This window comes from Hippocampus zosterae, chromosome 14 (assembly GCF_025434085.1).
Source record: "Hippocampus zosterae strain Florida chromosome 14, ASM2543408v3, whole genome shotgun sequence".
Taxonomy (NCBI): domain Eukaryota; kingdom Metazoa; phylum Chordata; class Actinopteri; order Syngnathiformes; family Syngnathidae; genus Hippocampus; species Hippocampus zosterae.
In genome coordinates this window covers 4,294,216-4,312,392 of record NC_067464.1, presented here as the reverse complement: position 1 = coordinate 4,312,392, position 18,177 = coordinate 4,294,216, and the positions used below count along the sequence as shown (strand labels likewise).

The 18,177-nt window shown below is 42.6% G+C and overlaps 1 protein-coding gene across 2 annotated transcripts; it reads left to right on the top strand.

Annotated features, from left to right (window-relative positions):
* The first annotated feature begins 1,048 nt into the window (after window positions 1-1,048).
* galnt16 (UDP-N-acetyl-alpha-D-galactosamine:polypeptide N-acetylgalactosaminyltransferase 16) lies at window positions 1,049-17,319 on the top strand. 2 transcript variants are annotated; one of them, XR_007966798.1, is made up of 16 exons: window positions 1,049-1,426; window positions 4,046-4,227; window positions 4,486-4,584; window positions 4,658-4,725; window positions 8,183-8,248; window positions 8,617-8,738; window positions 10,465-10,552; window positions 10,706-10,790; window positions 11,444-11,547; window positions 11,872-11,998; window positions 12,417-12,509; window positions 12,702-12,785; window positions 13,891-14,017; window positions 14,567-14,683; window positions 15,676-16,547; window positions 16,644-17,319. XR_007966798.1 is itself a non-coding variant. In XM_052086586.1 (15 exons), exons 1-15 carry the CDS (start codon window positions 1,241-1,243, stop codon window positions 15,817-15,819), a joined length of 1,692 nt encoding a protein of 563 aa, XP_051942546.1. In that variant the 5' UTR covers window positions 1,049-1,240; the 3' UTR covers window positions 15,820-17,319. The 2 variants fall into 2 exon arrangements, 1 of the variants encoding a protein (XP_051942546.1); XM_052086586.1 differs by having other exon boundaries at window positions 15,676-17,319.
* The last annotated feature ends 858 nt before the right edge of the window (window positions 17,320-18,177 follow it).

The following is an 18,177-nucleotide window of genomic DNA, read 5'->3' as shown; positions in this document are numbered from 1 at the left end:
CTTGCAGTAAGTTATCAATATTGCTGGTCGCTGGATCATTATTGTGATTATTTTTGTGATACATGAGCGACACGGTCAAATCAGATGTCGATACTGTGACATATTACCTGTTCTCGTGCGTTTTTCCAGATGTTACTGTCGTCACATGCTTTATTGTGGTCTCCCTTTCACAAAATCACAAAAGCATACAATGCACAACTAAAAATAATACCCGGGCTTGTTGCCTTGAAGTTCACACAACTTGTCTTTTTATTTATTTCTCTTTTTAAGACAGTGGACGGCAACATCAAACTTTGGGACTGTGGGGGACTTTGTGTGGAGGGGATTATGAACACTTCATATCGTAGTGAGCGTTACAGAAAACGTTCAGGCATTTGTTAGAAAGCAAATAATGTTATAACGGCCTACTTGAAGAGCTGAAAATTATTTGGTTATGAATTAAAGGGAATGTCAATGTTGGCAGGTGTGTGCGGACTCCCTTTTTAAATACCCTGTAAATTGTACGTTATAGGACATATTAATTTATGATGGATAATGTTTGCGCAATTATTCATCTCGTTTTTTTTTTAGTACGACAAAAAACTGTTATTTGGCGCGGACATTATCATTGATGGCGGCCCGGTAGTCCAGTGGTTAGCACGTCGGCTTCACAGTGCAGAGGTACCGGGTTCGATTCCAGCTCCGGCCTCCCTGTGTGGAGTTTGCATGTTCTCCCCGGGCCTGCGTGGGTTTTCTCCGGGTGCTCCGGTTTCCTCCCACATTCCAAAAACATGCGTGGCAGGCCGATTGAACACTCTCAATTGTCCCTAGAGTGTTCGTCTCTGTGTGCCCTGCGATTGGCTGGCAACCGATTCAGGGTGTCCCCCGCCTACTGCCCGGAGACAGCTGGGATAGGCTCCAGCACCCCCCGCGACCCTAGTGAGGATCAAGCGGCTCGGAAGATGAATGAATGATGAATGAATGAATTATCATTGACTGTATCGGGTCGGCGCTAGGACCGCGCAACCCTCCATCCAGCCCAGCCTTCCATCCCTGCAGGGAGGCAGCGAGCGTCCTCCTCCTCTTCTCCTTCTTCTCCATTCTTCTTCATCGCCATCGACACCCCTCTCTCTTTCTCTCGCTCTTCGAGTAGGACTTTTGCGAGGAGGTTGCGATACGCTCGCCTCGCCGGCACCAGGGCCCCGGAGCGCCCTCCGCCGCGCCCCCTTCGCCCAGGTCCGCTTCTACGTATGGGCTCACCATGCGCAGGATTCGGGCCAACGCCATCGCGATCCTGACCGTCGCCTGGATCCTGGGCACCTTCTACTACCTGTGGCAGGACAGTAAGCCGGCGACGGCGGCGTCTGCGCCCTCGTCAGCGGGGAATCACCACCTGGGAGGTGGGCGCCTGGAGATCCACCGAGACGACAGGACCATCCCGCTGATTGTGAGTCAAGTGCGTTATTGGCGTTACGCTGCGGGAAGGTGTGCGCTGCATGCGTGATTGTGATGTTTATTTTTTTTTTCGCCGTGCCTGCATGTGCGTGGTGATGGTGGTGCCCTTCCCGCAAGCACCTGCATAAGAGGCTTTCCCTAAGTCTAGGAGCTCCCTGCCTGCTTGCCTCGGGTTATGCTGTGGTGTCGTGGTGGGCGCCTCTCGGGTTGCACGCAGGGCCAGCTGGTGGATTGTGTTAGTCCGCGTGTCGCCTTGCATTCAGGTGTCCGTGATTCAGGGGCGTAGATGGAAAAGTTTTTTCAGCGGGTTGTTCCAGGGTGACATGACATTGACGGGGTGGTCATGTGGTGTGAAAGTAATGATTTTTGATTGACATTGTGAGAATCGAGTGTTCTTTGTTGAAGACAGATCATTTTACAATTTGTGTTTGGATCAATTGTAAGCTTAGTATTTAAATATGGAGTTAATGACTTGTGGCAGAGTTTCAAGGGGTCTTGGAACACTGCATCCATGTAAAAAAATAACAGGTGTCACAAACTTTCCCCGAGACGTGGAGCTGGCCAGAGAAATTGGCAAAAATCTGATGGGTTTTTTTTTTTGTTGACATTTTTAGTGGAGGGTGTTTGAATGTTATTATATTTGTTTTATGCTACTGTGTTAGGATGTAACAAAAACAGGCAAACGTCGGCAAAAAGTTGGCCAACCTTTGCTTATTTTAAAAGTGCTAATATTGCCCGATTAATTGGTTGGCCTCCAATATTTAGGCAGCATTCTAGCGTAATACAGTGGTACCGTGAGATAAGAGTTTCATTTGTAAATACAGTACGTATCGCAAATACATTTTCCCCATTGAAATGAATGGAAATGCCATTCATCTGTTCCACCCTCAATCCCTCCCGAAAAGCCTAATGTTTTTGTTTGTTTGTTTGGTATTTTTAAATAAGTACCTGTATATATACATTTGTAAAAAATCGAATAGATGCGCAAAATGCAGGAAATGTACAAATTTTAAAACTCAAACAATTCTTCAGCAAACACTGATAAACATCATATGCATGTTACGAAAGACGGTGAGGGAAAAAAATCGCAGAAAATAAAAAGATGCTTAAATAAAAATAAAAAAAAATCAGCAAATATGCGAATCTACCGATGATGCGAGGGTCAACCGCATTTGCTCAGAGCCGCTTGGAATGTGTGCAAGACCTTATGCAACCACAGCTGCCCTTTGGAAGGCGAGCGCTCTCTTTACTCTGCGCTGTGAGGTCCTTCAACTTTGCCACTACACTGAGAAAACCGTCACCCATCCTCCAACTAAAACGTCAAGGTGAGGCTGTCGGGCACTTTTTACGTCCCCTCGTGCCCTATCGTAACCGTATCCGAAACATGAACGCGGTCTGCTTTCGAGTGGACTTTAAAAAAAACCGCCATTCAGTCATGTTGGGACTCACTTGAACGTTTGTCGGCGTCGTCGACGAGCTTTTAAATAACATAATATGCCCACCATGTTTTTTTTAATTCAGCCCACCGAGCAGTTACATTTTTAACAGTCCCGCATTGCTTTCGAGTGGACTTTAAAAAAAACCCGCCATTCAGTCATGTTGGGACTCGAACGTTTGTCGGCGTCTTCGACGAGCTTTTAAATCACATAATGCCCACCATGTTTTTTTTTTAATTCAGCCCACCGAGCAGTTACATTTTTAACAGTCCCGTACTGTTTGTTGCATTCATTTATTCGTGAATGAGGGACTGTAGTTATTTAATAGTTAATTCGCGACTTAGCTTGTTTGTTCGCGACGTAGCTCCTTAGTTCATTGGTTAGTCAGCTTTGTTGGGGGTAGTTTGTGAATTTCCTAGTCTTGTCTATTCGCCCGTTCATTGGTGAGTTGGTTTGTTAGTTTCTTAGCTAATTGGTTAATTTCCCGTTAGTTTGGCTGTTTATCCATTCATTAGTAAGTCAGGAAGTGAATGAGTTAGAGAGTCAGCTGGTTAGGGGGTTCATTTGTGAATTAGTTGGTCAGTTAATCTGTTTTGTTCGTTTTAGGTCGTCTACTCACGAGTTAAATTGTTAAACAGTGAGTTGCTCGGTGTAATTAGTTGGGTTCTAAGTTGGTTTCTTTGATTGCTTGTTGGTAATTCATTAGTTGGTTGGTTCACTTGGTGGGTCTGCAAACTTGCTAGCTAGTTTGTTGGTTCAATGGGTTGCTTTGTAAATGAGCAAATGAATGAACTAGTTAATTTTATTAATTCGTTAGTGACTTTTGTTTGTCGATTCATCAATGTACTCGTTAATTTGGTAGTTCTTTAGTTAGTGAGTTGGTTGGTTCGTTTTTAAAGATGAATTTTTCTGTAAAAGTTGGAAAAATGTGTAAGATGGTCGAAGCGTTTAAAAAAAAATACAGATTCCCTTAATGACACATGTACTTGAATAACGTATCTTCATTTTTTTTACTTTAGCTAGTGAACAGTCGACGTATGCCCTTTGGGAGACAATGTGGTCGTCTGCTTGTACACATTTCTACTCTTGTTTGGTTTGTGGTTGCGGTGGGTTTATTGAAAGCTGAAAGCTTCTGTTTCCGTGTGTGCATGTGCGTGCGTGTGTGTGGTCGTCAGGTAAGCCAGCCCCCACGTGGCGAGCATCAGGATCTTCTTCTGGGTGGCCTGGATGAGAATAAGTACTTGGACGCTAAGCAGCTGAAGCCCGGTGACGACCCATACAGGGAGCACGCCTTCAACCTCATCGAGAGCCACCGTCTGGGAGCGCAGCGGCCGCTCAGGGACACCAGACACTACAGGTGGCACACGCCACGCCGCACCATCTCATTGATGTTTCAGCTCAGTTGGGTGTTAACAGCACATGACTGTGGGATTGGTGAACAATTGCAAAAGTGGAAACTGAACAATTTTATACTTAAATCACAAAAGCGATGCTAATGCTATACAGTTAGATGACGACAACGGCAGGAGAATCTATTAGAGATGAACCTCATCACATTCTAAGATATGTTTAATGTAGCCTTACAAAATTAATACCTCATTTATCCTCTTTTCAGGTGCGCCTCCCTAAACTATGACGTCGACCTGCCGTCCACCAGCGTCATCATCACCTTCCACAACGAGGCCCGCTCCACGCTGCTGCGCACAGTCAAGAGGTAATGGCGACTCGTTGGTGTTTAGCATTAGCCACGGCCATTGGGGCAAAGTTTAATGCTCGTTTGCCATCAGCGTCCTGATGCGGAGTCCTCCGCAGCTCATTCACGAAATCCTCCTCATCGACGACTTCAGCGCCGACGGTGAGTTTGAAGCAGACTTCAGATCAGTGAGTCTTGCGTGAAGGGGGGGGGGGGGGGGGGGTAGAAGGGGCTATTGTCTGATAACCTCAGGACAGGAAGGGCTTGCGCCCAGTGCAAATCTAGCACAAAGCACGGTCTACCCGTGCACGTGGGTGGAGCCGTTAGTGCTCGAGCAGCGACCGCTGCGAGGTCCCTATGGTTTCTGTAGCAATTATAGTTTTCCATAATAAGCGATTATAATTTTCCATCATGAAGTCAATGCTCGTGAGGATAAGCGGCTCGGTTAATGGATTTATTTGCATTTCGGGAGCTCTAAAAATTCACCCAAAAACTCACCAAACTGCTCACACACCAAAAAATGTGATATAAAGTTCATTCAATCATGTGTACAGTAAAAAGGGTCTGGATCGCTTTTGAGTTTGCAGCACGCTGTTGCCGTGGCGTTGCGCTTTATTGCCGCTCACAACTCGAGTTATACATTGTGTTTAACACTGATCGTCTTTACATTATTTATTTGCGGGAAAAATGTTTTTAAAAAATAGCAATTGATTAATTTGTACCCTTCCCAAGACTTTCTGCTGTTAAAAAGATCATTAGAAAGTTAGCATGTAGCGTTTAGTATGTGCGGTGTGAGGGCAAGGCGGCACATCCTGGATGGAAGAGGCGAGTGATTAAGTGGAGACTTAACAGGATTATACTCTCTCCCCAGTTGTCTCCTCTTTTGTCCTTCCACTGCTCACATCTCATCAACATCATCGCAGCAGCCGGCTCTCCGCCGTACTCTCGTACAACTTTTTCATCACGAAATCGCAGCTTTACTCTTGTAAAAGTACGACTTCTCTACGACTTGTTTTGTGATATTACGACATATATTTTTTAATATTATAGCTCTTGTTTTTTTTTCAGTCACGTGATTTTTTTTAAATTGGGTGATTAATGTATTGACAGAATAACCCACAGTTTTCCGCTTAAAATGGTATTTTCCTGAAAAGACCACTTTCGTATTTGATCATTAAATACAAAATATACTTTCATGTTTTTAGAATGAATTCTTAAACGACAGCATTCATGTTTAAATGTGAACCGTAGTGCACATTTCAACTCCTTCACACGGTGCCAAAAGTGCTGAACAAAGGCTCACATTTATTTACCATTAAAATTATTTCTTTATTCTCAAAACATGTTTTAATTGTTGCAAATCTAACTGAGGCCTTTTTTTCTCACCTTCAAAATAAAAATAAAAAAATCACAAAAATGAATTTAGCCCACTTGAGTTTTCACTGGCTGGATTACGACTTCTCTGCTGTAATATCAACCGTTTCTTCTTGGAAAAGCGTTGGGTGTAATACTCCTTGGTATGCAAACTGGAAGCAAAAAAAAAAAGACAACAATACTAACAGTAGCGAGTATTGTGTTTTTGCTAGGTTGTTATTTCCACATAAAACCCAGCAGTAATCGTAGCTGGCGAAACACAATTGCGTTTAAACGTGTTTTTGGCTGTGTCACCTCTCAGCATGCGCGCTTGTAACTCCGCTGCGCACTCAGCACGCGTGCAGAGGCCATTGCAGAGTGTGTGAACCATTAGCTCATGTTCAACTACTGCAGAGACGAATAATTAGCACAGCGTTGTGATCTGTGCAATGGCAACGAGATTGGCACGCCGCTGACTCGTTACGCCGTTGGCTGATGTTGATTAAGACCAGCAACACTTGGCTTTATGGTACAAGTGTAAAAATAATTGAAAATGTTTTAATCATTCACTATCGTACTTACAATTTTAAAAAATCTACCCAAAAAGGGGACATTTTATGATTTAAAAAAAAAAATGTTTGTGCGGTAATCCTTCACACTTTTGCATTTCGATATTCTCAAATTCGCTTACAGTGCCTCTCCACATGCTCAGTTCAGCACCCACAGATTCACCTATTTACAGATTTAAACAAGAAATAAGATTTGAAAAAATATTAAATATTTTCAATTGCTCTCTTTTTTGGCAAACGACATATATCTCAAAGGCATGGATTCTTTATCCTCTGTTAAAAAAAACAACAGCCTACTTAATTGTGAAACTCTTCTTTGTGTATTCTGATGGTGTGAATTACGCTGGCCCCATAAACATTTTTCAAAGCGGGGTGTTTATTACTCATGGTTTTTCGCTCTTTGCTAGCTACGTACTATTTATGAAATGACACAATCGAGTAAGAATTTGATGTGGCTGCGCATACCAGGACAAACACACAGCGCCAGCTGTCACACACACTTACAGTTATGAGTATTACTGGATCTTCCGTTCCTTTCTCACGCTCATACGCGGCGGCTCGCTACGCGCTGTGATATAAGCGGTATTAAAAAAAAAAAAATTAAAACCACTAGTGTGCGTACATCTCATTCAATCAGTGAGGATTACAAGTGTGGGAGGATGTATTGCACAGAGGATGAGGACATACCCACAATGCATCAGCCGGTTCACAGTCGCGCTCTTAGTGCTAAGCTGCCCGTGTGCGTGCGTGCGGGTGTGTCTGTTTTTAGCTAACTTTGTTCATGAGACATGTATAAAGTTAGTTGTTTTTTTTTTAGTTATTCCTGATTTGTTTCAAAATAAAACTAAAACTAAAAAACTCAAACTTTACTGATGCTGCTTTTCAAAATGTGTGGAAAATTATTATTTTTTTAAATCAAGGGGCCACTAAGAGTGTGGTTTTTCATATCTTTTGAGGATGACTGTTTTTTGAGGGTCGACTGACGATAGACATTCATTCATTCATTCATTCATCTTCCGAGCCGCTTGATCCTCACTAGGGTCGCGGGGGGTGCTGGAGCCTATCCCAGCTGTCTTCGGGCAGTAGGCGGGGGACACCCAGAATCGGTTGCCAGCCAATCGCAGGGCACACAGAGACGAACAACCATTCGCACTCACACTCACACCTAGGGGCAATTTAGAGTGTTCAATCAGCCTGCCACGCATGTTTTTGGAATGTGGGAGCAAACCGGAGCACCCGGCGAAAACCCACGCAGGCCCGGGGAGAACATGCAAACTCCACACAGGGAGGCCGGAGCTGGAATCGAACCCGGTACCTCCGCACTGTGAAACCAACGTGCTAACCACTGGACTACCGGGCCGCCCTGACGATAGACAATGTACCAAATTTCATGTTGCTAAGGGAAACTGGCTTCGCAGGCAATATTTTTTAAAGCAATTCTCATGCATGCTCCCAAACCTAAAGAGCAAATTTGCATTCATTCTTCAACTTGCAAACATGCCTACCACCATTTTCTGAAGTGAAACTAGCACTGAATTACAAAAAGAGAGCGCACACCCAAATCCAAATGTCCGCTTCAAAGCAGGATGGCAGACATTTTGTCCACATTTAAGTGGCGCTCAATGCGGTTGACTCAATGTGTGTGTGTGTGTGTGTATATTTCGTCTGCCTTGACACGATCTGTTTGACTTGCTCAGCCGATGACTGCCAGCTGCTCGCTCAGATCCCCAAAGTGCGCTGCCTGAGGAACGGCAGGAGAGAGGGTAAGTGTGTGTGTGTGTCTGTGTATGTGTAAAATTAATGGAAAGGACCTTTGGCAACTGTGTGTCACTGTTAATGCGAAAAAGGTGGGGAAAGGTGTCAAAAATGATTTTGCTCTCACGCCTCACAAACAAGTGGCGACAGCATGTCAGCACGTGTTAGTGTTGCCGCAAGCCTCGGTGCTCTCCTAACACAGCCCGACACGGGCGCATAATAGACCAAATATTCACAAGTCGACAGCCATTTTTTTTTTTTCCTGAGCTTTTGAAGACACGCAGCAGCCCCCTTTGGACACATCCTCACAGAGTTGTCACACCCCAACTCCAAACCTCGTGTCTGAAATGAAGCGCTAACGCCCTCGTTCCCTCAGGACTCATCAGGTCCCGCGTGCGAGGAGCCAACTCTGCCTCGGCCCCTATCTTGACTTTCTTGGACAGCCACTGTGAGGTGAACGCTGATTGGCTGCAGCCAATGATCCAGCGCGTCAAGGAGGTACAGTGTATACACGCACACACACACACACAGAGTTAGGCTATGGTATATTCTGTTGTGGGTTGGGTAGTGATAAAGAATTCATATCCCTGCAGGCAGCATGATTTTTTTTTCTGTCTTTCTGTAATGCAGCAGAAAGAATCCCAACAATTGGATTAGCTAGTCCGCCAGGGAATCCCATTCCCCCCAGCACACACACACACTCTCACACGGTCCATGCATAGAAAACAAATGGAGAAGCAGCTTAAGTTGGCTATTGTTAGAAGAAGGGATTGTTGTCAGAAAACATCCTGGGGAGAGTATTTGTATCGCACATTTGTGAGAGCCCTCGAAGTCAGAAGACCTTGGATACTGAAATCCACGCGTTGGCTGTTTATCTGGCAACATCGCAAGGACGAGGTCATCTCGGAGGACCCGTCGAACTGGTCGGAATGACTCTAAAATGGCCACTTAAAACCAAAATGGCCACTTAAAACCAAAATGGCAGACTTTTTGTGTCTTTTTAGGCAAGGCTTTTGTGGATTTTAGTGCGTTTACTCTTGATAGACATTCATTCATTCATCTTCCGAGCCGCTTGATCCTCACTAGGGTCGCGGGGGGGTGCTGGAGCATATCCCAGCTGTCTTCGGGCAGTAGGCGGGAGACACCCTGAATCGGTTGCCAGCCAATCGCAGGGCACACAGAAACGAACAACCATTCGCACTCACACTCACACCTAGGGACAATTTAGAGTGTTCAATCAGCCTGCCACGCATGTTTTTGGAATGTGGGAGGAAACCGGAGCACCCGGAGAAAACCCACGCAGGCCCGGGGAGAACATGCAAACTCCACACAGGGAGGCCGGAGCTGGAATCGAACCCGGTACCTCTGCACTGTGAAGCCGACGTGCTAACCACTGGACTACCGGGCCGCCTCTTGATAGACATGTCACCCAAATTGAAGTGAGACCAGCGTTGGAGGCTGAATTAAAAAAAAAAAAGCGAGACTTCTTGAGACTCTTGCTAAGTGGTCTTGCAGGTGATTAAAATTTGTTTTTTTCTTTTTTTTTAAATTCGAGACAGTCCAAGCAAGCTAAAAAATGTTAGCAGTACCTTTTGGCCAAACATTTCGGACCAAAATAGTAGACTTTCTATGATGATCTCTTGAGTCTTCAGGAGAGTCTATTCATGATAGACACCCCCCCCCCCCTTCATTAAAAAAAATCTTTAAATTATCAAGGCTATCAAGACAACCTGAACACTTTGAAACAAAACTGTCTTTCCAAATGTGTCCTTTTGAGAATTTTTTTTTCTCGAGAATACTCATGATAAACAGCCCAAACAAATTTCACATTGCTTAGAGAGGCATTGTTCAAGAAAAAAAAAACTCAAAATGGAATGACACTCGATCTGGCTTTAATGACGATAAAATCCTTTCCCCATGGGCCGGGACCAAATGATGCGAATGCAGTACTTTCCCATGTCAGTATATTCCCCTTGAGTCCAAATGTATCCCGCTTTTGAAAAGGGAAAGTTAACGAGAAGCAGAGCGCAACATGTCATCCCGCATTGGACACACCATGTTTATGAGTGTTTTGGGCCACGCTTGGATCATGGCCTGATACAAACAATGGGACAAGAGGCGTAACCGAAGACAGCTGGGCACGGGAGCGCAGCCAAGCCTCCCCCTTACCGCAGATCAAAATATTCGAAACGACAACTAAGCATCGATCCCCACGTTGTTGCAGGACCATACGCGAGTGGTGAGCCCCATCATCGATGTCATCAGCCTGGACAACTTTGCTTACTTGGCCGCCTCGGCCGACTTGAGAGGAGGTGAGAGGATACGCCGCGATCCCCCGTGGTTGTAACTTAACAGCTGCGAGCACAGCTGGCGAGGAGGAGGAAGTCCCCCTTCCCGTTACACTTAAATGATCAACCAAAAAAAAAATGTTTATGTTGATGGCTGTATCTTGTTTCTCTCACCAGGATTTGACTGGAGTCTCCACTTTAAGTGGGAGCAGATTCCCATAGAACAGAAAATGGCCAGGAGTGACCCCACGCAGCCAATCAGGTTCGAGTGATGGGGGCCACAGTCGGTGGCGGAAACAAAATATCAACTCGAACTGTCATTTGTATTTTTTTATTTATTTTTTGACAAGGAAACAAAACGATGACCTTGTCGGAAGCAACATGCTAACTCTGTTCTTCAAAATTAATTCAAATGAATATCAAAATTGTAACGTTACACTGTTGAAAATTCAATCACGAAGAAAGAAAATACTTTGTTGGAAACAATATGCTATTATTTTTGGAAAAGTGCAAGCAAACGTCATAAAAAAGAATAGTTCACAAGTAAAGAAAACGGTTAACTTTAACGCTTTTTTTTCTCAAATACAACATAATACAAATCAAAATGACAACTCAAACAAAATAAATTCCCCAAGGAACTAAATGCTAACTTTGTGGGAACCAAAACACAACACTGTGGTTCAAATTTGTTTGCACAGAAACAATATACAAACTTTTTCTGCAAACAAATGCCATCAACATTTATCCATCCGTCCATTCTGATCTACTTAATCCTTACAGGGGTCGCGGAAGGGGGGGGGCTGCTGGAGCCTATCCCAGCCAGTAGGCTCAGAATCAAAATGCTAAGAGCTCGGTCCCACCTTTCACGCAGTGACTGTCACGGTAACGGTGCCAAATGTTTTCTTTTTTTTCCAGAACCCCGGTAATTGCGGGGGGAATATTTGCAATGGACAAGAGTTGGTTCAACCATCTTGGACAGTACGACACTCACATGGACATCTGGGGTGGGGAGAACTTTGGTAAGATGCCTGCTCGCTTATATATCTGATTTCATGTGTTCTTACTCCACATTAACTACATTAGACATGTGCTTCAAATTAAATCAGGGAAATGAAAATGATGTCATCGGGTGATGCATACTGGACACATTCCTGACAGTTTTGCACATGACAGCATTCCACATTGCACACATAAAAAAACCCCCAAAAATCCTGTCCTTGCCATTTGTGCAGCACTGGAGCATTCAGTGAAGCTCAGTGACACGTTTCACACTCAAATGTCCGTATGATGATGATGATGATGATGATGAGGAGGAGGAATATTCTTCTTATTCTCATTGCCAGAGCTGTCGTTCCGCGTATGGATGTGCGGCGGCAGTCTGGAAATCCTGCCGTGCAGTCGCGTGGGTCATGTGTTCCGGAAGCGACACCCGTACGACTTCCCAGAAGGCAATGCTCTCACCTACATCAAGTGAGTCCCTGATGGAATCAAATACTAAAACTAAAAAATACAAAACACTAAAAAAGTGTCTGCAGTGCTTGCCTTTTTTGCACATAATCTTTTGTTCAAGCTGTATTCATATTTAGAAAACGCACAGTATAGTCTTTTTCTCCAAATATATAAAAAAAAAAACTTATTCGCAGCCTCTGCTTGTGAAAACCTAGTCCAAATATGAAGTCAATGGAATTTTTTTGTATACCTCTGAGAAAAGATTGTCCGGTGGCACAGATCTGGGGAAGGGGACCGAAAAAAAAATGTGTGCCGCGTTTTTCTTACCTTTTAAGAATGAGGTTTTAAAACAGCAAACGGTGGAAAATGTGAAGTGCTGCAAATACTTTTCGGATGCGCTGTACTTGTGAGATTACTGTGATGTGTGACGTGCGCGTAGGAACACGCGGCGGGCCGCCGAGGTGTGGATGGACGAGTACAAGCAGTACTACTACTCGGCCAGGCCTTCAGCACAAGGCAAAGCTTTCGGCAGGTACGTTCTTGTCACCGTACGACATAAGGGAGAGTAATTTGTCAGGAAAAAAATGCTTTTTCCTGAATTAATTATATAAACATTTTCAAACTGAAATTAGTTCTCATGGTTTTAGCTTGTTTTTTTTTTCCCCCCCGGATATCAAGAGACCACTGTGTCATTAATTGTGTGACGCGTTTACTCTCTTTGCAGCATAGCCGACCGTCTGACGCTGCGCCGAAAGCTGAACTGCAAACCTTTCCGCTGGTACATGGAGAATGTTTACCCTGAGCTCAGGTGGGCTTGATTTGTCAATATTTCTTCAAGACAATTAGTTTTCATCTAACCGTGTAACAAAGAGACATGAGTTTTTTTTTTTTGGGGGGGGGGGGTTATGAGTGCGTTTAGCTGTACCGCATGCTGGGCTGCACCACGTCACGCTGCATTAAATCACAGTCGCTCGAGTCCCTCGCGTACTCACACATTGAACCAATTAAGCTGAGAAGCCAAAATGGTGAATCACCAAAAGATACAATTAGGGGGGGTGGGGGGTGCCGGCTTGTAAATTTAAGTTTCTTCTTCATTTCCTTTTTTTTTTTTTCCCTGTCAAGCGAGAGTAAACGCACGCGGTGTCATGACACCCTGAATCACAAATGATCAGGTCAATGATTCATGCTGGAATACATCAGCTCAGTTTTTATTCACAAATATGATTCAGCGTGAATTACTTTGAAAATAAAATAAAATGTGGGGATAAAATACGTACTGAATTACGTCAAAGTGTGGAGTACATGTTACTGTAGATAAAATAAATATTGACATACAGAAAATGGGAAATTAAATAGAATTTATCAACCCAGACATGAAATGATGAATCCAATGAAATCATCTATTAAATTGAAAATTCAATGAAAATAATTGAAAAAAACGAGTCATTAAATATACATTAGTGGAAATTACATTATAAATAAAATTCTATTCATTGTTGCATAAGTAAACTATGCATGACATTCTCATGAAATCAAACTACATTATGTGTACATTTTTTAATGATGTACTTTAAATTCAAAGTTATAATTTTACATGAATTTATAAATAGGGTTAAAAATTGAATTATGCATTTTAAATCAATGAACTGAAATACAATTATGAATAAAATAATCAATTGAATACAGTGGTGGTCCTAGGGTGGGGATTAAGAGGGATCTGAGCCCCCTTAACACTTTGGCAGTATTGAACAGTATTTTATGGAATCATACCTCATAGTTGAATTATTCACGCAATTCTAAATTCAAGTGTGAATTCAATAAAGTTTGACTTTCAATGATCAATTGAAGCGGTGACGTTCGATTAGCGTCTTTCTTCAGTAAGATTGCTGACCGGCCTCAATCCCTCCCTCAAGGGTTCCCGAGCAGGAGGCCGTGTCCAGCGTCCTCCGACAGGGAACGTTGTGCCTGGAGACCCGCGGGATGGACGGACTCGGCCTGGCGGAGTGCAAAGTGGTCAGAGGCAGCAGGCCGCAGGCGCAGGTCAGGGCTCGGCCGCCGAGGTGGGACGCGGGGCCTCACCCGACCGAGGCTTGGGTTTCAAATCAGCCTGGCCAAAAGGGCACCATATTAGGTTGTCGGTGTCGGGGGTTTCAAATTAGGCTCGGGTCTGGGTTAAGGTTTTGAGTAAAGGTTAAGGTCTCAAGTTAGATTTTCAAATCTGGGTTAGGGCTTCAAGCAAATGTTGGGGTTTCAAATTGGCAATGCATGGCAATCGCGGTTTTTGAGTTTCAAATTAGGGTTTTCAGGAAAAGGTTCTGGGTTTTAGTCAAGGGTTAGGGTTTCAAGCAAAGGTTAGGGTTTCAAATTTGTATTTTGGGTTTCAAGCTGGGGTTAGTATGACAAATTAAGGTTTCAAGCAAAGCTTTGGAGTCAGGCTTTCAACCTAATGTTAGGGTTTCAAATACTGGTGAGGGTATTTAATTAGTGATTTGAAGCCTTGTTTGGTAGGGTTTGGAGCCTGGGTGAGGTTTTCTTTAAACCCACAAATAATTGCTTCGTATTGATGTTTGTGTGGGATTTGTTTTTCAGAGGTGGGAGTTAATCGAGCCGTTGATCCGGCAGCGCGACCTTTGCTTGGCCATCACGCTCTTCACCGCGGGGTCAAAGGTCACCATGGAGCCCTGCAACGCCAAAGAGCCTCGACAGGTCAGAACGCTAGCCCAAGATTAGGGTGTCAAACAAAATATTTGCGTTTCAAGTCTGGTTTAGGGATTCCAGCAAAGATTGAGTCTTTCTTTTAACTCATAGTTAGGGTTTCAATTTCGGGTTTCAAACTGGGATTAAGGTTTTAACACAGGGTTTTGGTCCCACGGTTTAAATTTGCAAAGTATTGTTTCAAGACAAGGTTCCTGTTTGAAATTTGAGTTCAGGTGTAAAGTTTTTTTTAAACCAGGGTTAGGGATTGGTGACCATATTAGACTTCTAAATTAGGATTTTAAAACAGCGTTAAGGTTATAAAGCAGGATTTAGGTTTTAAAATAGGTTCAATATCTTTTCAAACATGGTCAGGTTTTTTAAATGGGGTTTTAAAACAGACTGAAAAAATTAAAGATTGATTCCCTTAGAAAAGAAAATGCACCGAGGACAAGATGTGATTTCAAAGGCTTTGAGCGCAACTCCTGGCTTTCCTCTCATCCACTGTCAATCATCTACACATCTTAATGGGCCTAACAATCAGTGTGGAATGAACACAAAATGGCCATCGTAAGACCAGCTGTGTCATCGGCGTTCAGAAGACGTGGGCCGTAACCTCTCAACCCCAACCCACCGTCTTTCCAAGCAGACCCGCGTCCACCCTGTGATTTACAACAGCGAGAAGGGAGTCGCGATTAAGTGGAAGCATATGTGTGAGCCGCCGCTCGCATCCTCCTTCATCTGCTGGTGGCCATTTTGGCTCCGCATTGGATGTTTGTCCCACAGGAGACTGAACAATATTGCATTTATCATCCTCTTGTTTTTGCATTCCAGTATCAGTTTCTCCCTCATGAAATTGTCTCGGAAATCCATATTTGGTTATACAGGGTTTTCATCTGACAGTGACATGTAACACTGAACTATTTTCTCACTAAAAAACATTTTGTTGACGTTTTTGTGGATGCTGGAACGGATTCACGGCAACTCATGTTTTTTCTGTGCAGAAATGGAAGCCCAAAGGCTCGGCCCTGCAGCACACAGTTAGCGGACTGTGCCTGGACAGTCAGAGCACAGTCGGCCCGCTTGTCATTGCACAGTGCCGCCCTCTAGTGGCCAGCCAGGCCTGGGAGCCTCAGATCATCACATGAAGGACCAAAGGAATGTTCCGGCAACAAAAGAATTACCTTGGCCTTGCTTCTGAAGCAGTGTAGGATGCTCCATCTTTAAAGGAGGCTGCAGCTCTTCTAACCTTAACTTCTTGCTTGTTGTTTTTTTTTTACATTTACTTGTTAATTCCTGAAAGGGGACATCTTATGGAAATTGGACTTTTTCACGTTTGTGCAGTGAACCCCTGCATATTTACGGATTTTTAGGGGGATCGATTGTCTGTGATCCACTGATTTTGAAATAATACTTTGCCGCCACCTTGTAGCATCTTGGATTCAAGGAACTGTTGAGCTGAAGGGAGAAGTTTAATTTATGGGTGAGCGTCATTTACTTAGTATGCCTGTCCACCAATCAAATGTGAGCTAAAATGACCAAGTAAAGCTTTGGTAATCTGCCTGTTTTTGAAAGTGTGTCTGAGTGAGTCGTTCCCAACTTTGTCCCACTGCGATGTCACAATTTGGACTCTGCCGACGTTCTTTAGGTGGTAAAATCTTATGATAGAGATGTTCTTAATGTGTGGAATAAAAGTCGTCTCAGATTCTCAAATCGCAACCAGGTTTTGGGTGGATGGTTTAAAAGATATTAACTGTAGTTTTATTAAAAGTTTCTCTCTGTGCCTCAGGACTGATGACTTCTTCAGTTTTGTCCTGGTTAAGCCAGAGAAAGTTTTCTGCCATCCAGGATTTGACATCTGAGATGCAGTTAAAAGGTGCATCCATTGGCCTTGTGTCACTCTGAGCCACAGAGATCTACATTTGTGAATCGTTGGCATAACTGTGAAAGATGACTCCATGTTTCCGGATAGCATCACCAAGAGGGAGCCTGTATGGGTCTAAAAGCACTGGGCCTAAACTTGAACCCTGGGGCACACCACATGATTTTATGGACCTTAGAAAAGCAGGTATCTCGACTTACCATGAAAGTTCTGGGGGGGGGGGGGGGGGGAGAGGCACTGGCTCACAGCTCCGCCCCTTAAAGGAGCCCATAACACCATGGCAAGAAATATACTGTAAAAGTACATCTATGATTCATGCTCCTCCGAATATAATATACATAAACTAAAATCTGAGGGAAACAGAACATTTTTGTAAAAAAAAAAAATTCCTGGAGAAGATGATTCAGCACGATATTAATGCAGCCTTAAGACTTCATACGACGCTCATGCAAAATGACAGTAATGGAGTGAGGCCACTCTAATTCTCAGTGGGTAAATTATGAAGAAAAAAAGCATAATATGCCTCCTTTAACAAAATGTAAGAGGGCTGATGGGTACAAAGCTGTGGTCAGGTGAATTTTTTTTAATTTATTGTTCTGCATGGTTGCACCCAACGAATGTTTTTTTCCTTCTTCCTGTCTTGTCATACTGTACTCATGTGCTGGAAATACTTGTACGTGTATATTTGCTTGATATTTGCTTGATGTGTGTGAGTGTGCGAATGTGTGTAAAGTACACTTGACAAATAAAATAGAGTAACAAAGAAGGCTGTCTTTTCTAATCTCATACTATATTCATAATATTTTTTCCTTTTCTGTGACACATTTTATTTCATTATTGTCAACCTTTTCAGTTATTTCAGTGTTCTTTAAAAAAATATATTTTTAATATGCAGTTAATTACCTTTAATAATATGGTAAAGGGCAACCAGTATATTATGTTTTTCTACTATATTTAATTGTAGCCGAATTGTGACTGAATGAATGTTTCAATAAAAATTGCTATTATTACCTCTTATCACTTTAGTTATTTCAAGTGTAAAAATGAAGAGACAATAAAAATATCAAATACAAATATCAATCACTTTAAAATGATACAATGATATTCCAGCATGTGACATATTTCTGTCATACATTAATCTCTGATATTTTGTATTTATAGATGTTTTTCCCCAGAGTATACCTAAAATATGTGAGATGAACAAAAACATAAATATCAGAATTTAAAAACAATAATAATGATTAAAAATAACACAAACTTACTTTTAAATAGTAAAATAATGACATCACCTGTCTTTAATTCTTATACATTACTTAATTATAACATGATTCTTATTCATTTTAAATAAACTCCCTATCATGATTATTTTATTTATATATATTTATTTTGTTTTATTTATATTATTCTATAAAATATATATTATTTTGTTTTATTTATAACATACCTGTTTACCTATTTATCTATTTATTTATCATTTCTGCATATTTCTTTATACATTGCTTTTATCGTCTTATAATTTAAAAATGTCTAAAATCAAAAATACTAATACATTATCCTTTTATCTTAATTACGTTTACTTGTAGTGTAAATGTTATGTAATTTAAATGAAGACCGTGTTCACTTA